This window comes from Amblyomma mixtum, chromosome 1 (genome assembly GCF_055824585.1).
Source record: "Amblyomma mixtum isolate Tamu chromosome 1, ASM5582458v1, whole genome shotgun sequence".
Taxonomy (NCBI): Eukaryota; Metazoa; Arthropoda; class Arachnida; order Ixodida; family Ixodidae; genus Amblyomma; species Amblyomma mixtum.
In genome coordinates this window covers 36425978-36449201 of record NC_143012.1, presented here as the reverse complement: position 1 = coordinate 36449201, position 23224 = coordinate 36425978, and the positions used below count along the sequence as shown (strand labels likewise).

At 52.8% G+C, this 23224-nt stretch overlaps 1 protein-coding gene across 3 annotated transcripts in view; it reads right to left on the bottom strand.

Annotated features, from left to right (window-relative positions):
* The window catches only part of LOC149366024 (latrophilin Cirl-like), a 201171-nt gene that overhangs the window by 97151 nt on the left and 80796 nt on the right, over nucleotides 1-23224 (bottom strand). For all 3 annotated transcript variants that reach the window (XM_089547633.1, XM_089547642.1, XM_089547627.1), the window contains exon 2: nucleotides 15900-16001. In XM_089547633.1, the coding sequence (XP_089403759.1) occupies nucleotides 15900-15981 (82 nt within the window). In that variant the 5' untranslated portion in view covers nucleotides 15982-16001. The remainder of the gene's footprint in view (nucleotides 1-15899; nucleotides 16002-23224) is intronic.

Here is a 23224-nt window from a genome sequence, read left to right as displayed (position 1 = left end):
AAACACACGCTCTGCGGTCGTCCTCCAGGCCGCGACGCTGAACGCGTACACCGGGGGTCCGAATACATGGTCCCAGGGGCCACCTTATTGCCGACGCTCCCACGTCGTGCACGCTTTCCTTTTTTTTTTTTTTTTAGCGGGCCCGGAGCATGAAGCAGAAGGACATGGGAGAGACGGAAAAGGGTGTCGGGCAAGGTCAGAACACTCAAGGCCAACTGCGTCAAAACGCAGAGAAAAACCGGCAGTGTAAACTACAAAACAAACAAAAACAAAACTGCGAAGCAACAAAAGACGAAACACTCAAGGCAATCCCCAACTCAGACTTCGAATGCGGAGGCCAGGAGCACGGATTTCCAGAAGGAACGAAATGATAAGAACAGGAAAAAGAAAAATTAAAGAAGGTTGGGAAACACCTTCAATAACTGGCAGGGAGAACTATCGAACCGAAAATTGGGCACAATGCAAAACGCGACGAGCGCGGCGACTGACGGAGAATGAAAGAAGGTGAGAGCGTAGAGCAGCGAAGAAAGAGCTACGCAAAGGCGTCCCGCAGTAGAACCGGAACCGATTTGCGCCGTGACGGCGGCTTCGTCGCAAAGCGCCGGCGCTTCCGCACTTGGCGGCCGGTCCTCGAATGCTCCGGGCAGATGGCGGCTGCAAACGCCGCTGGAAAAAGCGTTCCTTTTAGCGGCGGCCATTGTTAAAAGAGAGGCGTCTCCCCTGCCTTTACAGCTCCACCTCTCCAATGGTGCCGGCTGCCGCGTGCTCGGGGCGCGGACGTGACAAAGGCTTTTCCTCCTCAACCGTCAAAGCCGAACGGTGCGGGGTTCTTCCCCCCCCCCCCCCCCCCCCACACACACACACACACACACGCGCGCGCGCGGCCATTACGGTATGCAGGGAACGGGAGCCGGTACTCTCTACCGGTATGGCCCGTGCGAGCGGGAAGCTCGGGGCCTACGGCCCGATGAAACCCTAGCAATTGGTGCTCGTCAACGCCACGGCCGGCGACACCTCGGGCGCATTTGGAAGGCTTCGCGGAGGTTGTGGGAAAGGGGGCGAAGGGAGAGAAATATGGGATTGACGGGGTCAGCTCTTTCCACACGTGGATGCCTACAATCAAGGTAGCAGTGTGGCCAAAGATACAAAGAGCGAAGAAAACGCCGGAAAATGTTTACTCCTCTCCCAAAGAAAAAAAAAGAAGAAAACAGGTCACTGTGCCTCGCTGCTGAAAAGGTGGAGAAAAAAAAAATGGTGATAACGATAGCAGTACAGCGCAACACCCTGGTCACGTGACTAGAGATTGACATTTCAAAGCGCCCAGAAGTATTGGTTGTGTTCGTTACGTTACGTTCGTTACGTGTTCGTTATGGCGAATGATCGCAGGTGAACGAATTGGCGTCCACACTCGTTCGTCGGGAGTTCATTGGCCAGCACGTGAATGCGGTAGTGTTAGTAATGACCACTGAAAAAAAAAGGGGGGGGGGGGGGGGTTGAGGAAACGGAACGGCGCAGTGGCTGTCTCACATCTCCATGGACACCTGAACTACGCCGTGAGGGATGGGATGAACTGCAAGGTCTCAAATGCAGCATCGCTCTACAATGGGGAGAAAGAAAGAAAGGAAGAAAGAAAGAAAGAAAGAAAGGAAGAAAGAAAGAAAGAAAGAAAGAAAGAAAGAAAGAAAGAAAGAAAGAAAGTTTTTTTATGAGAAGAGTGCAGCTAGCACAGCACGACGAGAGGAGAGAAGCAGGAAGACGGGGCAACCGCCTGTGAACAGGTGCGTGTGTATGTGTGGACAGGTGAACGCAAAATTTCGAGATACCTGGAACACATTTATGGAGTAGTGTACGCGTGCACGTAGATAGGGCAAACGCTCTTCGTTTGCAACGTAGCCTTGGTGGGGGGGGGGGGGGGGGGGGGGGAAGAAAGCCTATGCCAAAGACCTGCTCAGGCGACACCCCCAGGAGACCGCGTATTACTAACAGGAGTTGGGGACAAGTGCTTCTAGTTCTCTTGACTACCACCACGTGGCGCATGGCTTAGAACTTTTAAAAACAGCACGTTGACGTCATTGTGACGTAAAAAGAAACAGAACGACCAACTGACCGCAGAATAGTACGTTACAGGCCGCTAGGCTTAGCGGCACTGGCTGGCCACTGTGTCGAATCCCTGGCAACGAATACAGTTCTTGGCGCTCGAAACACAGGCTTGTCCACTGCCGCTACGACGACGGGCAAAGCCTTGTGGGGCAACGACTTCGAACACCGTTCCAAAACAAACACGCCCGCGAGAGAGGAAAGAGATACGTGCATCCCGTGTCCTTGACTTGGGCGCCCTTGTTTATAGTAGTTCGCCACTGGAGATAGTTCACGCGGTTTACCTCACTCCTTCGAAATATACTTATCTCCCTACCAGCCATCCTAAGCCTACATTTTAGTCATGACGTGCGCGTATGTTTGGGAGCCTAAGCAAAAATGAGGCAAAACAAAAAAGAACGCACCTACGAAAGTGAAGCAGGCAGGGCCCAAGTTAAACAAAAAAGACAAAAAGAGTTAGCCCCGAGGCCCGGGAGCGCGACCCGCCGAGCTGCTCGCCCCACGAAAGCCCGGAGAGACGGCAAAAGGGAATGAACTGGGCCGCTGAAAGACGCACAATGCGCCGTCGAAAGCAAGCACCGGCGCTGAACCGTACAAGAGGACCTGAATAGGCGCGCCGCTACGCCGGGAGCCAAATGACAAAGCGGAGTGAGGAACGACCACGGGGGCCGAAAAGAGTGGAGGGGGGGCTGAGTAGGTGCTCCCGGGCGTCACACGGTCGCCACTCGAGCATACCGCTTCGACGAAGCGTGGACGTGCGAAGAAGGGCAACAGCAGTAGCGCGCGCATGCGCTCTGAAGCGCACGCAGTGCGCACCTTGACCGAGCAAGCCCAGCAGGCTGGGGAAGTAGTGTATATATACGCTTTTGTTGGAGAGGGGGGGGGGGGCTCCCGCTTCGAGAGGCCAAGCTCTCCCAGTCCCCGCTCTCTACGCCGGCCTTTCACGCACAGACGCGCACCTATTGCGCTGTCGTCGCTGTTGGAAGGCCCGAAAGGCAGGCAAGCGGGCTCACACATCTGTCACCTACTACGGCCCCCATAGCGCTGCCAACGCGTCGGGGCGGCAGGGAGGGGGGGGGGGGGGTGCAGACCGCGGGGGACAAGGAATAGTAAACAAACCGCATGCCGGCTATGACAGGCAGGCCTGGTGGATAGATAGATGGAGAGGAGAGATTTGGGAAAGGGGGCGGGACGACAGCGCCTACGCACACATAATGTACACACACATTGCACATTCGTGCATCTATACGCGCACACCGCCAATCCGCAAGCACTCGCTGCAGTAGGTTCTTTGTCTATTTTTTTTGCTACGGCTATATTTATATGCATGTGTGTGTGTGTGTACGCGTCGCGTCAAACAAACTCTCAGGAGGCCTCGCCGCTGGGAAGGGGAGGGGGGGGGGGGGGGGTCTGCTTTTTAGGCGCGGTAGCGGCGGAAGCGCATTCATAGTGCGGCGCCCCGAGCGGCAGCGGCGGCAAAAAGTCCGCCAGGAGAGGAGGGGAGGCGCGCACAATGGCGGCGGCCATTAAAAGGGAACTGCACTATATTACACCACGCTCCGACAGTTCCATTATTAAACGGACACCACCGCGCCGCGCCTTTCAATCGCGGCTGCGCGCTGCTATTCAAGGCAACGGCGGCTCCCGGCGGCGGCGGTCGGGACCACGTGACGACGGCTCCACCGATGAAGGATGAACGGGGAGACGGACGCCTGCGGGTCCCCGCGTACACAGTTTCTCTAAAAAGTGAAAAGAGCCCAGAGGTCCCTCAAGTACCCCTGAATGGCGTGCAAAGTGCTTAAGAGTTTATAGGGCTTCCGGGAGTTGCGCCTGCAAGGGAAACCAACCACTGGAGGTACGGACGTGGAGTGTAGGCGATGATTTCGGACGCAGCGTCAAGGAGGGCGCGTAACCTTTCCCGAAGCAATATTCATTGCAACAGCCCTCGAAGAAGCCGTATTCATCGGACAGTATTCCCTGGACAAACGGCCCCTCCCTGACAGTGCGAACTTTTTATCGGACTCAATAGCACTCTTCATCGAGACAGCCTTCATAACTACAATATTCAACTCCAAGTCCTGGTTTGGTTTAGGTTTGATTTATGGGGCTTAACGTCCCAAAGCGACTCAGGCTATGAGAAACGCCGTAGTGGAGGGCTCCGGAAATTTCGACCACCTGGGGTTCTTCAACGTGCACTGACATCGCACAGTACACGGCCCTCTAGAATTTCACCTCCATTGAAATTCGACCGCTGCGGACGGGATCGAACCCGAATCTTTCTAGTAAGCAGCCCAGTGACATAACAACTGAGCCACCGCGGTGTCTCAACTCCAAGTCCTTTCTTGCCGAAGTTAGCACCGACTTGTCATCATATGAACAATTTCCATCTAGCTCACTTTCCGGTTTCTTGAGCAATCCGCAATGCAGTAGTCATCGAGACAATATTTATCGGAACATCCTTCACAGAAACGACATTCATCGCAACAATATTACTCGGAATATTCGCCATCGTAGCAACCTTCGACGTAGTTATCTTGGTCGAAACAAAATTCACCAGCGGAATCGACATCGAAGCTCATCTTCATCCGAATCTGCAGCCACTCACACACCGGCAAAACCCGACCTCGCCGGATGTCGGCGCACAGCTTCCCACGCACACATCAACCCTCTCAGACCCGCAGGATATGCATTCGAGAAGGCAAAGCATCCTCCGCCTAAACCCGGGCGCGTCACTTAAATATTCATCGCGGGCACTAAGCTGCAAATAAATAAGAAAGTAAAGCATTTGGCAAAACGCGACAAGCGTTAAAGAGGCTGGAAGGCTCGTTTCCGATGTAGCTATGCGACAAGCACTAAAGACGCTTGAACGCTCGTTTCCGATGTGGCAACACGAAATGAAGCACAGTCAAGCGGCATCACTCGGGTGTCGCAAAGAGCGCCAGGTCCTGTAGACATCCTGACGTACAGAACCAAAGTCCTGTTTACCCGTGTCCACGCGAGAAGTTAATGCGTCCAGTCTGAACGCTTATTGCAGTGACGTTCGCGACGGAAAAAATGTACAATAAAAGCAACGAAAATGAGCTCGAAGGGGGTAAACAGGTGGTGCTTCTGTGTGTCGAATCCATCGCCTTCCGCATACGTAACGCGAAGCTGCTTTCCCTCGTTTCCTGGCCTTGGCGAGCAAAGCTTACACCGTGGTTGCACCGAAGAAACAAGGCAGAAGGATGAAAGAGGGAGGAGGAAAGAGGAGGATAAAACAGGGATAAACAGAGGGAGGGTGAAATAGGGATAGATAAAGAGGGAGGGTGAAATAGGGATAGATAAAGAGGGAGGTTGAAATAGGGATGAGAGAAGAGGGAGGATGAAATAGGGATAAAGAGGGATGAGAGAAGAGGGATGATGAAATAGGGATAAAGAAAGAGGGAGGATGAAAGTGGGATGCAGAAAGAGGAGGGAGAAAGTGGGAGGAGGAAAGAAGGAGGGTGAAAGGCAGCCATGAGAAGAAGCGGCAACGGTCCCGAGGGTGCTGCAACCCATGCTGTATAAATCTGCCACCGAAGAAGTCTGGTTGTCCGGACGCGATTCCGGTTCCCCCCCCCCCCCTTTCTTTTTCTCTCACGCCCCGCCGGACATGGAAGCGCGGCCACGCCGGAAGAGAAGGAACCGGTGGCAGCAATCGCGGGGAGTGGCCGAGCCACCGACGCGCACTGACCGCGGTATACGATCACACAAGTTTGGTTTTCTCTCGTCGCGTACCTAATCTGCGCACGCAGGGTGACCGTCCGCCTGCATCCGACGAGCGTCAACCCATCAGCAAGTGCACGCCAGAAGTGGCTATAAGGAGTTAACAAATCAGAACAGTCGAAATCGGAGCCAGCTGGAACACAAACTCCGAGAGGAAACCAGTAAAAAAAAAAGACGGTAAACTATAGAAGAGGAACACGCACGACGGCACTGGTCTAACAACTTAATAACTAACAGATGTTAGTTCAAGTTATTAGTACACAAGTGAGGCTGACAGCTGTCAGGCAAGTCTTGCCCTATGAGCTTGGTTTTACAGTCCTTCGTTCTTCCGTCAGCGTCCCTCTACAAGTTAACGATTCGAAAGAGTACACTGTAAACAGAAAATATTAAAGAGAGTGAGCTGTCGTCTCGTGGAGTGCGCTAGAGGACAGGTTACTCCCTTTTTACTTGTATATACAGGCGTGTTCGCGTTCAGAACGTATGAACTTCAATTCCGAATATACCGTGATCCCCATCCTCACAGTTTCCGTTAAATAAAGTTCTGGTACTAACAGAAGGTTTAATACCTATTTACGCAATGACACGGGGGGTGTCGATGAAGACATCACATTTTATCGCGATTACTGCCGGGGAGTTCTGTGAGGGAGCCCTTCGAATCCGTCTTTTAATTGCTTCCTCCATTAGCGCGGAGCTTAATGATCGAGCGCCGGCTGAAAGCCTATAGCCACAGGCGACAACATTTCGAGACTTAAAAGACATTTCGGAACACTCTCTCTTCTTAGAGTGCGTTCATGAAGGATCTGTCACGAGCAGCTCCAATAGAACGCGGCCGGATAGCAAAATGCGCAACGCGTCAAGCAAAAAAAAAAAAAAAAAAAAAACTCCTCAATGCAAACAGCTGCTATGTGGCCAGCTATGCGAACACCTCAGCGTGCCTCAAGTCACCGGCCGGGGCGAAGAAAGCCTCTGGCATTTAGATGGACTAGGTTTACCAGACGTCGTTTATATCGTCGCAGCGATTTGCCTCGGAAGCATTCATGAAAGAAAAATCGCAGGGTGAAATACCCGAGACGATGGTTTGGTTTGGTTTATGGGGTTTAACGTCCCAAAGCGACTAAGGCTATGAGAGACGCCGTAGTGAAGGGCTCCGGAAATTTCGACCCCCTGGGGTTCTTTAACGTGCACTGACATCGCACAGTACACGGGCCTCTAGAATTTCTCCTCCAAAGAAATTCTAGCCGCCGCGGCCGGGATCGAACCCGCGTCTTTCGGGTCAGCAGCCGAGCACCATAACCACTGAGCCACCGTGGCGATGATAATTTTTAAGTATTGAATACATTTCTTCTCAGTATAAACTTTAATGTCTTGAAGCGCAGACAACAGTGACGCGAAAAACGCATTGTTTCCTCATTTAAGTCTCTGCTCTACGCTATAGACAGAAAGGAGTAAAGAGGGAATAAGCTGTCCCCTACAGCACTCCGTTTTATAAAAGAGAGTGAGCTAGAGGATAGTTTACTCCCTTTTTTTACTCCTATATAGGTGTATCCGTGTTTAGAATGTGTCCGAGCGGCAAGCTGTATACTTCAAAAGCACACGCCAAGAAGTCGTAGTGTTAGGCTTAGCAATTACCCTTTCATCGTTCTTCGCATGACTGGCACTCGCAACGTGCTTCCGGATCGAAGATTGAAAAGACGTTGCACGGATTATTCACCCGAAAGAAAGGGGGGCAAAGAAGTGCTCTTCTCACTAGCACTTCAGTATCAAACGTTTGCGCCATGTTAAAGAAAGTGTTCCCGTTTAAACTGCTTCGGCTTCTACACCAGACTTTTTACGGCTACTTCGGCAGCGCATAATGACGTCCCATCCTTCTCACGTCTGCGTCTTGTCGGCGTAGCAAAATACTTTCCTCCTATGACAAGCCGGCTCGAATAGCTAAAAAATACTTTCCTTCTCTGAGAAACTGGCTCAAACAGTTAAAGAATACTTTGCTCCCCTGGCCAGCAAGCTCAAAAAGGCACAAAGCGGAACAAATTTGCAAACAGCCATCTGAATGGAAGCATTTCCTAAGCAGTACACTACCCAGGCAGCACATCCAGCCGTCTTGATCGCCTACCGTGTCAGCGACATAAACGGTTCTCATGAGACAAACCATCCCGCGCCCATGCCGAGGGCTGGCGAAATGAAGAGGCTCTTCGCCGAACGAAAAAAGCAAGGGATATAGTATAGTATATACACACGGGCTGTGCAGATGCAGCTGGGCGAATCGGGTTGGTTGTTCCACTTGTTTTACGGCGCCTTACGCCCTACGAGCCCGGGCTGGATTCTTTCCCGAAGAGAGACGGGAAAGGTAGGGAGACAGCCAGGAAATAAAAACTTCGGCCACTTACTACACTTTCCCCCCAGCGTCAGCAGATATGACGGACTACAGCCGAGGAAAAAGGCTTCGAAGGAAAACACAGAAGGCAGGAGAGAGCAAATAAAAAAGGAGGTAACCAGAAAATAAAGTTCAAGTGTAAAGGGAGCAAAAAATAAAGAAGAGCACAGTGAAGACGACGGAACGACGGTAAGAAGAAAGAAGGGGGTATTCGAGCAACGAGGTAATCGTCGTAATGAAGAGCGCTATACTGTCCCCCCTCTCCCCTACCCCTCTTCCCTCGCCCTCTTCCAAGCCGCTTCTAGCCGCGTCGCTGCTCGATTGTGAACGCGGGGAGAAGAACGTGGTCATCGTATCTCTCTTTTTGTTGTTTGTTTGTTTTGTGTTTTTTTTTTCATCGCGCAGCACTTCGCTTTTCTTCCGCGGAGGAAGTCGAGGGAAAGAAACGCCACCACTAAACAGTGGACAATGAAAAGGACCGGCAGCGGTGGCCGAGCGAGGGTCAAGGAGGGGATGAAAAAAAGAGCGAACCAAATAGAAAGAGAGAGAGGGGGGGCATCGCGGGGAAGGGGGGGGGGGGGGGGGGGTAAAAGTGCTGAGTCCGCGAGAGCCCCCCTAGCCGGTCCGCGGCGCTGAGCGAGCGCGATTTCGACAACGCAAGGCGGACCGCGGACCGCGAACCCGGGGTGGGGCTGTGGCCGACGCCGGACTAGCTGACCCTGGAACGAAGAGGGGAAGGGGGGGGAGCACAGCCGGGAGAATTACAGACCGGAAAAGAACAACAGGCGAGGCTCGGAAATTGAGCGCCGCTCTCGAGAGAGCCGCACCGCGCGCGGCATCGACGTCCCACTGTCGTAGTCAAAAAATGGAAGGAAAAAAATAATAAACAAGTAAACAAAAACGGAAAGAACAGACACTCGATAGCGAGAGAGAGAGAGGAAATGAAGGATAAGAGATGAGAGCGAGGAGGTCGGAGCACTTCGAAACTGTATAGAAGCCGAAGCGGTTTCGTGTGCGCGGTATAGCGAGGAAGGAAAAAAGGTACTCGATTTCACCGATTTCGCAGGGAAAACGTATTGTAACGCAGCGCAAATAGAACAGTGTCTTTCGAGAAAAGCGAGAGGCGTAGCTAGGCATATATGCCAAGGGCTTTCCCGTGCGTACGCCTCCAGGCATACGCACGTCTGTGCCGGTATTACGGCCTACACGCCTGAAAATGAAATCCCGAGACGCTGACGCATGCTTTTTCGATAGGGCTTGACCCCTGCAGAGAAGCTCGCCCGCCAGCTATGAACCTTGAGCCAAAAAAAAAGAAAGAAAGAGAGGAGTTAAAATCCCGCTGTTTCGCGGATTCTGCCTTGCTATATTTCTCACCTTATACGAATCGTTTGCTCGAAGTGCCAAGGCATGTCCATATAAATTCGCCGCTCGCCTCGTACAAGCTTTAGGTCGCTGCGTAACCCTCGGCACATCTCTGGCCCGCTTACATGGATACTATTTCGAAGAAGGCAGCCTAACGCGCTTGAAGAAACAACCCAAGAGCGGCGGATATTCCGGCGCATATCGATAAACCATGGAAGCTTAGAGAGGAAAGACTGTAAAAGCGCGACGCCTTCCCGCGAACTAAATCACTGAGCGGTTTACAGAGGGAACATATAGCCCGTCCTGCGCAACTCCTTCGATCGCAAATCCGGAAAATAATAGTAATAATACAAAAAAAAGCGATTACCTTCAAACGTTTACCTTCTGGGGAACGGCGCACAGAAGCTGCTTTTCCTACACGACGCTTACGACACTCCGCAAGAGAGGGCGCCCCCGTGCATAACGATTCGCGAAGCTGATAAGGCGTACGATCATCTATCTATACGGTTGCTGAGAGTATCCGTTCCAGACGAGAGGAAAACGGCTCGCGACTGAGTAGGATGCCTCGAAGCGATGGGCAAAGGAAACACAAATCAAGGTGAAAAAAGAAACAAAAGCTCGACAAATGACTCGGCTAGAGAAGAAGCTCTTTGCGGAGACAGTGCATTATACACGAGGGGAGGCACGGGGCGCAGGTGGTCACGAACGGAGCCTTGCATGGTTGCAGCAAAGGAAGGAACGTGAAGGTCGCCTTACACACACCGCTACGAGGAGTAAAAAAAAAAAAAAGCAGACGGTTGCCTAAGCCTAACCTCGGCAAAACGGCGTCGGTATTCGCGGAACAACCGACGCCGCGTTGGTCGTACATCATTGCGTGCAGGCTGTAGGTTGTACGCAGTCTTGTATAGGCCCAGTCAATTGCCCTGCGGGCTAATTGGTGGTGTACACTAGTGGGACGAGATGCCCGGATTTGTGTGAACGTACGCCCACGTATGGTTTTTCTACCCTCGGAGGCGGCTGTCGACGCTAACCAAACGAAGTTGTTCTGAGCTAGCAACGTGCATAAATACGTTAAGGTGGGGCCCGGAGTAGCACATGCGGCATTACTGGAGATCACAGTCTCGAGAGCATTCGTATTCGAAAAATTCCAGCGTAAAAAAGTGTTCGGAAAGGCACGGCCCGAGAAGGCGCCTCGTGTGTCGGCTACACCGCGACTAGGCACTAATCCACCGGGCAACTACCGTTTCCAGTGGCACGGAGAGAGGCTTGCTCTACGCCGGCATTCATAATAAGGCTTTACCCAGTGACACGGGATTCCTAGGTTCAAAAAAGCAAATCACAGAACAAAGCGCAAATACGCACTATGCGGGCGACTGACGACAGGGGAAACGGCTAGCAAGGTAGTAGTAGCTCGGAGGAGCCACACAAAACCGTTCCAAAAAAACTTCGAAGCGGCCGGTAGCGCCAGGAGTGAGAATGGGTAATGTGTGTGTCGCAACGTGCGCAGCGAAATGTGCACAAAGCGCCCCCCCCCCCCCCCCCCCCCCACCCTCTCCCTAAAAAAAAGATCCCTCTAACGCAACGTGTGAATTCTTAAGGGTGTGAACGAGGTGTGTGCACGGACCGGGCGCGTGCCTGTTCCTTTTATTTTCCCCTACATAGCGGCTGTTGCACCCTCACCTTGCGCAACGTGAAACGGGGTAGTAGACGCGACCTGGCCTAATGGCGCGAACATGTCCGTTCATAAATTTGACTTGACAGCAAAGACACGCAAACGCACGATCACTTGCTGCAAAGGATGAAAAAAGCGAAAAAAAACTCCCGAGTCCCGAAAACCCAACTTTAGATGTGGTCCGCTTGCACTGCTCAAAGGTGAAGGGAGAGAGTGAGAGAACGAAGAATGCGCGTTCAAACAGAGGGGGACGGGGAATTCGGGAGAAATCAAAAACCAGGCTAAACTCAAGAGCGCAAAGAGTAAGGCCTAGCGAGGACTACCGCTGGTGCAACCACCGACCGACCGACCGACGATGACGACAGGCAACGACGAGGTCGTTACGAGTAGGGCCTACACCTAGCACAACTGCCACCCCCGTAAGCGAACGGGAGAGGTCCGTCCACCACCCTCTCTACCTCCCTACACACGCGAGCGGGACGAAAGAAATTCCAGTAGCTCCAGAGAAAACGGCCCGCAGCACCGCTCGCATGCATGCTCTCGTCGTGGGATTCATGCGTGTCGATTCCCGACCCCCCCCCCCCCCCCCTCTTTCCCAACCCCTCGTCGAGAAGCAGAGCTGCCAGCCTTCCACTCGTTTATTTATGCGCTTTTCCCCTCCTCTCCTATTCTCCCTCCAGACACACACACACAACGAGGGAGCCTCTTTATATTTTTTTTTAACTCTCCCTACCAGGTATCCTTTATCTCGTTTTACATTTCTACAATTCCGTTTTTCCTCCACGGAGATCTCGTTGCGCCGAGCGGAACCCCTCCTGCAAGCTTCCTGCAGCCCGGTAGACGCGTTTCGGTGGCGGCTCCCGGCTTCGTACAGTGACTTGTAGGTTTTTGCATCCCTGTTGCGGCGAATGCCGAAGGAGAAGGGAGAAGCACAGACGGTCGCATTCTCCCCTCCGTCGTCAGGCGCACGGAGAAAGCCGGCAAATGAACGCACAAAGAAAGAAAGAAAGAAAGAAAGAAAGAAAGAAAGAAAGAAAGAAAGAAAGAAAGAAAGGTTGCGGGCGTCAAAGAAAAGCGGGGCGCGGCGGAGGGGACCCAGTGGCTGCAGAGGGACCAAGAGGCGAAAAGCGCACACCGGGAGCAGCAGCCGGATATCCACGGCGGCGGAACGCCGGAAAGCCGCGCCGCACACGCTGGAGGGGGGGGGGGGGGGGGGGGGGGGTAACGCGCGCGCGCGCGCGCAACCTAATGGCCGCAGAATGAACGCGCCAAGGGGGGTTGCTCTCCTGCCCACGGGATAGACAAGAGAGATACCGAGGAGCGGACTACGGGGAGGTGGGGTCGGGACGAAACAAAACACAAGACGGCGGTGGTGAACGGAGGAAAAAGACCGGGAGGTTGCTGGACGTCAGCGAGCCGGACCGACGCCTCGAAAGGAGAGAGAGAGAGGAGACACGAACGAATCCTCCTCCTCCTCCTTCCCTCTGAAGCAGCCCACGTTTTGCTTCTTACGTTGATTAACGAGCAGAGCGGTCTGACCAGTCTCGGTACGCGTTGCGCGCGCTTGCAAAGGCGTCGCCGTCGGACGGACCGCATCGACGGCTCTCTCGCGCGACGCTGGGCGGATCTCCGGCAAACCGCGGAGAGCCCCGCTGCCTTCGAACAAGGAAGGCGACTCTCGTAAATGAGTACGTCGCGAGCGGCACTGCATGTCCTCCGGGGATCCACACCTAACGCATGAATAGCATTATCGGCGAGGTTTACCGGCGCCGGTGGGAACTCATCAGAGAAAACGGAAGTGACGTCACGACATTACGTCATAGGGTCGGGAGGCCGCGCATGGCGCTGTGACTCCACGTCCACGTGCAGCCAGGGGCCCCTACTCGCATCAGTTACGCATGAACATAAAGGCATGACTTGAGGCTTGTTTCTGAAGATTGATAATTCGTGGCTTCTCCTTTCTACTGAGCCGGTGGCAGTCGTCGCGGAGTTCATGAGTATGACATGGCAACCTGACAAAAACACGACTCACGCAATACCTACACTTAATTTATTAAGAGCATAAGGTGCATACGTGCAGAAGCTTACTTCAACGCAGGAACTGACGTAACATCCAGCAAACATCCGAGTTTTAGGCTTATCACAACACCGAGATTTTTAAATATGAATCCTATATATACCTATATTTGGAATTTTGCGACTCTATGCTATCAACTAAGAACTCTGGATGTAGACAAGCGTTATGACGTCACAGTGGAGTAAAAAAGAGAGAGCGGAGTTTTCAAGTCAAATTCGAAAAACATGTCTACGACGCCGCCATCGCTGCATCTGTACGCCAAGCCCTAAAGGAAGGGAATGTTTTTCGTTCAGCTCTCTAAAGGCAGGAATAACCACAAAGTCAGAGGTAAGCATTAGCAATTTCTCCAACGTTCGAGATCAGTTCGCACTAACTACATGTACTCTGGGTAAAAAAAAAAAAAAAGAAAGAAAAGAGCCGGAACTGTTGGTCTAAAAGGTCTAATTACCCACTAAAACCAAATTGCACTGCTAACGTAACGGATGCGAAACGCCGCTTACATGGGCGATTGCGAAAGATGGTCCGAGCGACTGCATCATCAGAGTTGGCGTACTGGTTCGCTATTCGAGGTAATCGGAAATCGCTGACTGGCTGGCTATGTTCAGCCATGCCCTATCATCGTAAATGAAAGGGCGGGGGGAGGGGGGAGAACTTCGCGATTCGGACTTTCTCGGGCAGTGTGGCCGAACTTTTAAACATCTGACGTCACGCCGGAGACGCGGAGGGCAGGCGCGCGATCGACGAGGGGAGGATTAGCGTGACTTGTTACGACTGCAGCGCGCCAATTAGGGGGATCAGCGCGAAAGGCCGATCTGGGCGCACACGGGGCCGCCCGCCCGCGCCGGATCGATTAACGCGGGATTCGGGGCTTGCTTTCCCGATAGCGCGGCTCGCTTGACGAGAACGAGGCCGTGACCGGCCGCACTGTGAGCGCGCGTTCGTTTGGCTAACGTGGTGCTCGAAAATCGACGGTCTGATGTTCGACGTGGCGTCCACATCGCTAAGCTATCGTCCAGCTCCCAGCACTCATAAAAATGGTCTACAGACAGTCTATAGACTTCTTATATACTCTATTGACTTCCCACATATATTGCTTTTTCTCTATTCATAGTCTATAGACTGTCTATAGACAAAAGTCGACTAAAAGTTATGGCCATAAATATATAGATTGTCTATAGACTGTCTATGGCATTTGTATTTGCCTATAGACTGTTCTCTAGGATTTGTCTATAGACTTTATAGACAGAAGTCTATAGACACTCTATAGACTGTCTAAAACTTTTTTGTAAGCGAGTATGCATGAGCTTGCAGCGACAAAGCTGCGCCATGGCAGCATACGGAGTAAGACGTTTCGGTGGCTTTCTACCAAAGTGTAAGTGCAAACCCAACAACCTAAGCGTAAATCCTACAGACTTGCGCGTGATTCGTCGGTCAGGGCTTCCGGGAAACTTTGAATGCGGCGCTCTTTTGGTTAGACTGGCAGTATAACAAGTCAGAAAAAAAAAAATACGAGATTCAATCCGCAAGGGCTTCTGCTTCCGTATGCCTCGTTCGTTCTTTATCACCTTCAGCTAAAAGGACCACGAAACTGAGACAAAACTGGGTGACAGAACCCCTTTCCTTGTGGACTATATATCTTTCCGGAACGTCGCGGTATATATCACGATAGAAAACACACGTACAAGAAAACTAAAAAAAAAACGCTTCCGCTTCATTCGAGCTGAGTACGTTGCCCATAGTCTCTCCTCAATGTCCGGTCGCAACGCAATTCAAGAGAGGAGTTTAAGCAGAAACAAGACCCGAGGCCTAAACGCCGTAAAATCGAGTTGCACGTTGCTCAGCATCCCACCAAGCTATTCCTTTTAAGTCACGATCGCTGCAATTATCAATACGCGCATCACACAAGTCTCTCAGCGCTCGGAACGCGCCTCCGGGAGTAGTATATCAAAAGGATGACACTGTAGCGGTCTCGAATAGACGGACGCTTCAATGGAACCGCTCTCCAAATTAGGGCATTAATCGTCCAAGCATGGCGATTAACAGGTGACCGACAGTGGCGTCAACTATCGGCAGCGAAAGTAAACGGCCCCTTCGCAGGTTTCGCGGTAACCTTCGTCGATAGTATAATAGGTAGCGCAGCTCCCATGTAGCGCCTTCGTATGCGAGCTCCCCTCCTAGAAGCTGTACTGACGAGGAGGAAGGAAAGCGCAGGAGAGGCCCTCGCTATCCCAGCTACTCGCCAAAAAGTGTGTCGGAAGTGACGCACTTTCGCAAGGACTGCCGGGAGTATTTAGCCGACGGCGCAACCAATGGCAACGCCGGGCGCAGCGGCGTCGTCTGCTACATTGTCTGCCGCGCATGCGCAAGCACGCTGAGACAGCGGCCAAGTAGAAAAGCGGGGGGGGGGGGGGGGGGGGGGCAGAAGCTTTAATTATATGACGTAAACTCCTCTCCTCAGTTATTTCCTTCTTCCGTGAGTACTGAGTAGCGATGTCCGGACATTTAGCCGCAGTTTCGTATAGTAGACCGATATGGAAAGCGTCCAAGATGGCGGCGTAGCCGTTCGCACTCACCGCCTCCTCTCCGGGCCCAGCAGGACGCGACGCAGAGGTGCAGTAGGAGTAGAAGTCCCGCGCAGAGCCGCCTCCTCACCATCGTTGCGGCGACCGGACGCACTGTGAACAGAGAAAGGGAAGAGGTCAGTTATTACCAGTAGAGGGATACTGGCGCATGCAGAGTAACGCGAAACATTACCATCAAAACAAATATATATTAAACTTCGCTTTGCTTAAACGGACGTCTCCTTTTCCGCTATGTTGTTTTTTTGTCGCTTCCATATTTATTTACACATAACTGTTCATATATAGCCTAAAACAAACAATCAACCTCTTTGTGTCCTCATCAAAACGCTATTTTTTTAGCCAGGAATTTAACGCGCCAAACTGGACACTGTTGTTCACAGTACTGCTCCGGAAAAATGCTGTTTTATAATTAGGTAATGTTTGTAAATAAATCCATTACCACGGTGGGGGCTAAGTACGCAGATAATTATTCAGCACCTTCTGTATAATTTCCAGTGCAATAAACATTCTTGCTCAATGGTTGATTGATTCATTGATTCACTGAATTACAAGCCTCAATGGCACTACTATTTATCATCAACACACTACCACCGACTTGCCACCCACCATACGCTGCAAAAAGCTCTTCCGACCGAGAAAAGAGTCCAGTTGCGGGCCGGCTGTCACTGAAATCTCGCATCGTACTTCCCTAACCGTGGTGTCAATATCTAAAGTAAACTAGCATCGATTCCATATACTATACGCAGACACGCAGATTCGTTGCGCGAAGCCAGCTCCTCGCCTTGAATCACGAAGGAAAAGAACGAGACGATGGCATGTCGTACTCGTCGATGAGACATGGGGACAGTGAGAACGACTGACGAAATAAATCAGGAATACAAGGAAGTAAACACACAGGAGCTAAAAAAAAGTAAGTAGTACAGGGAAGTTCAGTCGCGTTAGCGCGGAAGAGGGCGCCGCGCATTGATGATGACGCGAGCCGCACAGCTGCGCCGCTGATTGGCCTCCAGCGTGGCGACGACCCTAATAGTCTCCGGCCGTAACAAGCTTCACCGACGCCTGAGCCGCCGCCGCCACGCCCGATCCTCGCGACCCCCCGCCACCCTCCTCTCCCACTGGCGCGTAGACAACAGGGCGTCTCGACGGGGGGAGAGAGAGAGAGGCCGCACTAATCTCGTCACTGCTGGGTTGACCGCCTCAATCCAGCCCAGCGCGACCGGCCTATGTACCGCACGTCACGCCGCTCAGGCGGTGCCTCAGATGGGAGAGGCAGCGGCCGCGGTTCTGTGTAGATGACGTCACGGGCTGTGGCATCTCACGTGACATTTACCGCGTCCTCAGCAGCTCCACAGTTTCGTAAACGATGACATGCCTGAAAGGTGCAAACTAACCTCGCTGTTTGTTACTACACGTATAACAGCGGCGATAGCCGAGGCATGATATTGCGTTGCGAGAGCAATCAGTTTTATTTGCGTTGCTTGCAAAAAACTGGTTCTCTATACCTTACTCCTTCGCGTCAACGACGCTCTAGGTATAAACGGCTAAACCACGTATCGACGCAAACGACAGTGCCATCTCTAAAGATACTCAGGCGTGTTCCAGTGACGTCAGAGTAAGCGTAAGAAAACCGAGGGCACATGCCATCAATGTGCCTGAAAATGGGCTAACGAAAGAAACTGATGTACAAGTGCTGCGATGAGAAAGAACCACAGTCCCCACAGCGCATGCGCAGTGGGCGCGGTGTGAGCGCTGCGTCAACAAAAATGCGGCTACCCTGCAGTCTTCGAGCGTTCATGAGTAATGGAACAAATGGGAGATCAGCAACGCGTATTGGTTCACCAGAACGGTTTAGTGCGAAAACATGTACCGATAACTGTCGAGTCAGCGTTCCCTTTCGCCATAGCTTCGCCCCGAGTCAAGCGTCAGTGAGTGTCCATTAGTCCGTTATATGGCAAAGGACGCAGGGACGACAACGGCCAAACAAGACATTACAGGAATACATCCGCGTTCAGGAATTGTAGACGTTCGGGCAGACCGACGGACAGCTAGATACGCTGTCAGCTCCGAAGAAGTAATGGCAGCGACTGCGCCGAACAGACTTCGTAAAAACTGCCCACTCAACGTGGTTTAGTGGGAGCCATATTACAGCGGAGCAGTTAGGGCACCAATGTGTTGTAAGATGTGGACAAGCCATCCTCACATTGAAAGGAACTAGAAACTAGAGGGGGGAGGGGGGGAGTCCGCAAGTGCCTCGCCACATGCCTGAAAAGCATACCTTATAAGGCCTGAAGACTTTTTAACGAGGCTGTACCTGCATCCTTCCACCTTAAACCGTTTTCCAATGATTCGCAAGGCGGAACGAGTGTGATTCGCTGCACTGAAAAGCTGGTTGCGGACATAAGCACGGAAATCCTGCATACGTCATCCTCTGGACCTCAGTCCAACTAACCGGAACAGGTCCAGGTGGTACACTGCACCCACACCCGACTCGCCCCGATGAGTCACACACGCGACCGACGCTTTCTGTGAGGTCAGCGCTTGAAAAAGCGCGCGGGTTCTAGACCGTAGGATGCGGCAATCTGGGCGACCTGGCCGCTCGCGCTCACATGAGGGACCGCGGCCGTCGGGTTCCTTCCCAACGACCACGAGGCGTGTCCAGTGTCGTTAGGCACGGCGAGCGGGCCGCGCCCAAGGCTGCCGCTTTGCCCCTTTCCGCCGGGACCAAGAACAAAGGGGGGGATGGAAAACACTAAAGACCCAACCTCGTCCACTGCTGCCAGCGCCAGCGGATGATAAACACATACATGGGGAAGAGAACGAGAAGGAGGGAGGGGCAGAGAAAGCGTCCGTTATTTACACACGAAATGGGGACGACGGCGTCAGAGCGCGCGACGCCAGCGCGACCGCGGCGAGATGAGGCAAACCGCGAGCGCCGCTCGTCAACGACGGAAAGTTCGGCTTTTAGTTTCTGTGCAGCACGCTACGGGGCGCTGTTCGACCAACTCGGCGGACTGACATTGGGGCAAAGGTTTCTCGCTCTCTAGGTAGGATTCGTTTTCCGAAAGCGTTAAACGTCACGGAACCGACTATAGAACATAACACAGGTCAACCTATAAAGGATGAGGACAAAACGCTGCCAACCAGAACGGAACTGAATCAAGCACAGAAGGCCAGGCCAGACCGGACGAAGCCAGAAGACAGCACAACGGGCCACAAACCAGGACAGAACAGAGAAAAGTTCTGGACCCAAAAAGCCTGCGTTATACCACTATGCTGCACGCGCGCAGCCAATGTTGCAGATTGGAAAGGTGTGCTGCCTGCGATGAAAACGGAGAACGCGAAATCCGCTAGTGGCGCTTTCATCGCAAGCCCGAAAATCGCAGCGAGCAACCGCTCCACACGAAATAGGCTCAACACTCACTGCGACTACAGCTTGTACATAAAACGACGCACCTTTCTACCCTTGTTTTTCAGTCCAGTTACATTCTGAAAAGCCTAAGCAGGCCCCGGAGAGCAAACACACAAACACCGGGCCACCGCAAGTACGCCTCCAACGAGAGCAGCTCCGGGGTTCTAACCTCTCGACGCTGCCCGCAACTCAGCGAGGCAGACCGCGGAGGCACGTGTAATCTCCGCTGCCTAGAAACTGCCCTCGGGGCCATACGGCCAGGCTCGGCTCGACGCGAATCAGCGGTTCCCCGGCGCGGGCATTGAAAAACACGACGAGGCAGGTCGGTAGGCCACCTTTCGCTTGCGCAGCGAACGCGCACTCGGCAACGGTGGCGTCACACGAGTGCGGTGGATAATACACACCGACTCCGAGCGGTTGGAGTACGGCGATAGCTCCCCCTTCCTAACCACTCATACCTTGGCTGATAAAGAAAAACGGGGGGCCCGTTCAAACAACTTGCTTAACCGCGGCGCGAATACAGGCTGCACAAGCAGGAGGTGGGATCAGCAGCTTTTTTATTATTCGGACTTTATAACAAGACAGTGGCGCCCATCTGTGGTGGAAGGTGGCAAGGCGTGTTTTGTTGTGTGCGCACAGGCTTCGGAACGCGGACAGGAGACTGCAACGAGAACGTTTAGCTAGCGTCTGACACCAGTGCACGTAGTATATACATAGCTATACCGCAAGGAGACAACAGCGGTGGTGTAATCGTTCAAACCACTGCAGTCTAGGAACACGGAATACTTACGGTTGGCAACGGAAACAGAATCCCTCTTGAAAGCATGCGAATTTCGAGCGGTTACGAAGATTTTAACCGAGGTTCAAATCTCCTCTGTTTCCTTTCCAAACACATCCAGTGCCGCGTTTGAAAGCTTCCACCCATTGCAAAGTATTATTTGCAGTGGGAATACACCTCTGTTGCCAACAGTAAACATTCTAAATATTTATCGATCGAAATCCACCCCAGGACTTGGGCATCATACCCTGCCCCTCAAAGCGAGTGCGCTAAAGAACAGCGTACTCCATTTTTACTCCCATATAGGTTAATCCGTGCTCTGAGTGTACGACTTATACCTCTCCCGTACGCACGGTCGACGTACCGGCTCCAGCGGCTCCGCTGTACAGGGTATCGAACCGGCGACCTTCTCTAGCGCTAAGCACGCTACCGGCCGCCGCGCAGCGTCGGAAAGCGAGAAGCCAGCGTCAGGATTAATAACCACACGGGCCGGCTATGTTTGCGCACCCGGGGCTCGTAGCGTTGCGGAGGGGGCACAGACCACCGCGCGACGCGAATAAGCGGTGAGCCGCGCTGCCGCCGGGCATCTCGGCGGCGGTCACTCATTATTCACCGCAGCGTGTGCGGTTTTAATTAGGATAATTAACAAGCAGGCAGCTCCACCGCCCCCCTCCGGATGGGAAAGAAAAAAAACAAACAAACCGCTGGACGGAAAGCAAAGCACGTATTCAGCGCGCGTCGAAGCTCAGCTCACCGCCGCCGCACACGAAGACAGACAGCCCCGGCTAATTGGTCGCCGGCACGGAACTGGTAATCCCCGACGCGAAAGGAACTGACCGAGTCGCAGTATGCCTAAGTTATACGGATGCGCATGCTAATTTTCGTGTTATTAAGAGTTTTAGCAAAGTTGAGAAGAGTATACGAACGGTGACGCGCACCGATCCAGCGGAGTGCCTGCGGCGCATGAGCAGTAGGCATGCGCAGTAATTTGGTATACGTTCCCGATATGCTAAAACTCCACTCTCTTACTAGGCACGGAGGAGATGGATTAGGGTTCACACGCTATAGGGCTAGCCGCCGGAAGCCGTCTGCGCATGCGCGGTAACCAGGACGAGACACACGTCGGCCTCCGTCAGAGGCGCGCACTTCCCTCGATCACGGGCTTATTATTCCCCCACTGTTATTGGCCCAACACATTTCCCTCTAATCCCTTCCCCCCACCTCTTTTTCCCTTTCCGTTTCAGGCAATAGTTTTGCGAGAAGAAAAAAAAAGAAAGAACGGAGCGCCGACTTGCAGACGAAGAAATACAGTAGTAAGTGAAAAAAACTTGCAGGTTTTCCGCCCAGCGTGCAGACAGCCCCCGAGGACTTGCATTCGGCTTTCGAGCGAGTTTATTTTTCCGCATAGACGCGCAAAAAGTCCAGCGAGTTCGCGCAGAACGAAGCCGAACAGGGTCAGGAAAAGAGGATAATAACGACGACGTTATTAATAATAAACTGCACGGTGCGCGAGAAAACAAACTGCGCGGGGACGGTATATACGGCGTCGACGAGGAAAAACAGGCGGCAAAACCTGCTCCGCGGGCACGCAGGACCGTTAATCCAGACGGCTTGGCAAAAGTGCCGACGGCGGCGTCCGAGCCGACAGCTGCGCGGAGCCGTCCGCTTTAATTAAACTCTTCCAGGTAAATTACAACGAGATTAGGGAGAACACTTCCCCTCATTTCCCCACATACGCACCATGCTCCCCCCTCCCCTCCCCCAGACTCCCAGTTTTTTTGTTTTCATTTCTTCCTTTTTCCTCCCTCGCTCTATCATCCCTAGACCCCGGCTCAGCCCTTGCGTCCCGCCAATAAGCGAGACCCCGAACGCGAGCAGCGCGGGCTCTTAAACAGCGCGCCTCAGCAGCGGAGCGCGGGCGCGCGCTGGGATAAAGAAACGCGCGCCAGAGCGAACTGAATTAATCTCGCCCATGTGCACAGTGCCGCCGCTCTGTGAACAAAAGAATTCTGTGCAGTACGACCGCCGTTTTAGGCACGCGAAGCCCGGGATTACTACGAGTCCCTGAAAAGCTAGCTTCCATCCATGGCTCCATGGCCCTTTTTCCCGCGAAGCAGCTCGAAAACTGCAGCCATTTGAAAAAAAAAAAAAAAAATGAGACGACTTCGGTTCTTAGGCCTAATGTCAGCCAAAACTCCGTAAAAACTCCTCTTTTCGTCCGATTTTACTCATCGAAGTGTCTGAGGAAGGGATAAATTCCCTGAATAAACCGTCACTGCGTACGTTTTCTTGGTAGAGCTGCCGTCTTCACCTTAGAAAGTTGTTTGGTTTAGTTTGGTTTATTAGGTTTTAATGTCCCAAAGCGGCTCAGGCTATGAGGGATGCCGTAGTGAAGGGCTCCGGAAGTTTCGACCACCTGGGGTTCTTTAACGTGCACTGCCTTACAAAGTGATGGTCACGGTCACATGAGAACTAAGGTGCAAGCCAAACCCCCAACAAGCCTGTCCACAGATCGCTGACGACATCGGCCGCAGCCTCCTGGACTTGAAGCAGCGCTTGGAAGCCTAACTAACCAAAATATACACGAAAGCGTCCACACAAGACAGGGTAGTGCCTAGAGTCACACACATACAAGTATAGCGCCAACGTTGTGCGCAGTGCAGCATGTTCACAAGCTCTGCATACAGGCTTAGACTTGGAGAACTACACAATCTCTGGTCACGTTCCTCGTCTGCGTTAACGCCGACGTGACCACGACGTTTCAAAGGAAACAGTGTTGCGAGCTCACAACTAACTCCCTTTGTGATCGGGAGTCATCTTCGATCGCGTCAGAGGCCCACATTCATTATTCGAACCACTCTGTACCCCCTCTCATCGCCACCCCTTTCTGAAAGGCTTCGGATTACATATTGCGAAGTAGAGGTTTCGCAGAATTATTTTCCAGTACATAGGATCCTCGCTCCGGTCACTACGCGGCTCGCCGACAGGTGGCGCCACGCTGCACGGAAGTGACGACAGTCGGCAGACTGCGCAGTGAGCTGGATAGGCATGCCGGGTAGGGGACCGCCGTCTCCCCTCCTCCCCACAGAATCCGGGAAGGTAGCCACGCTACGCTGTACGCTACTCCGA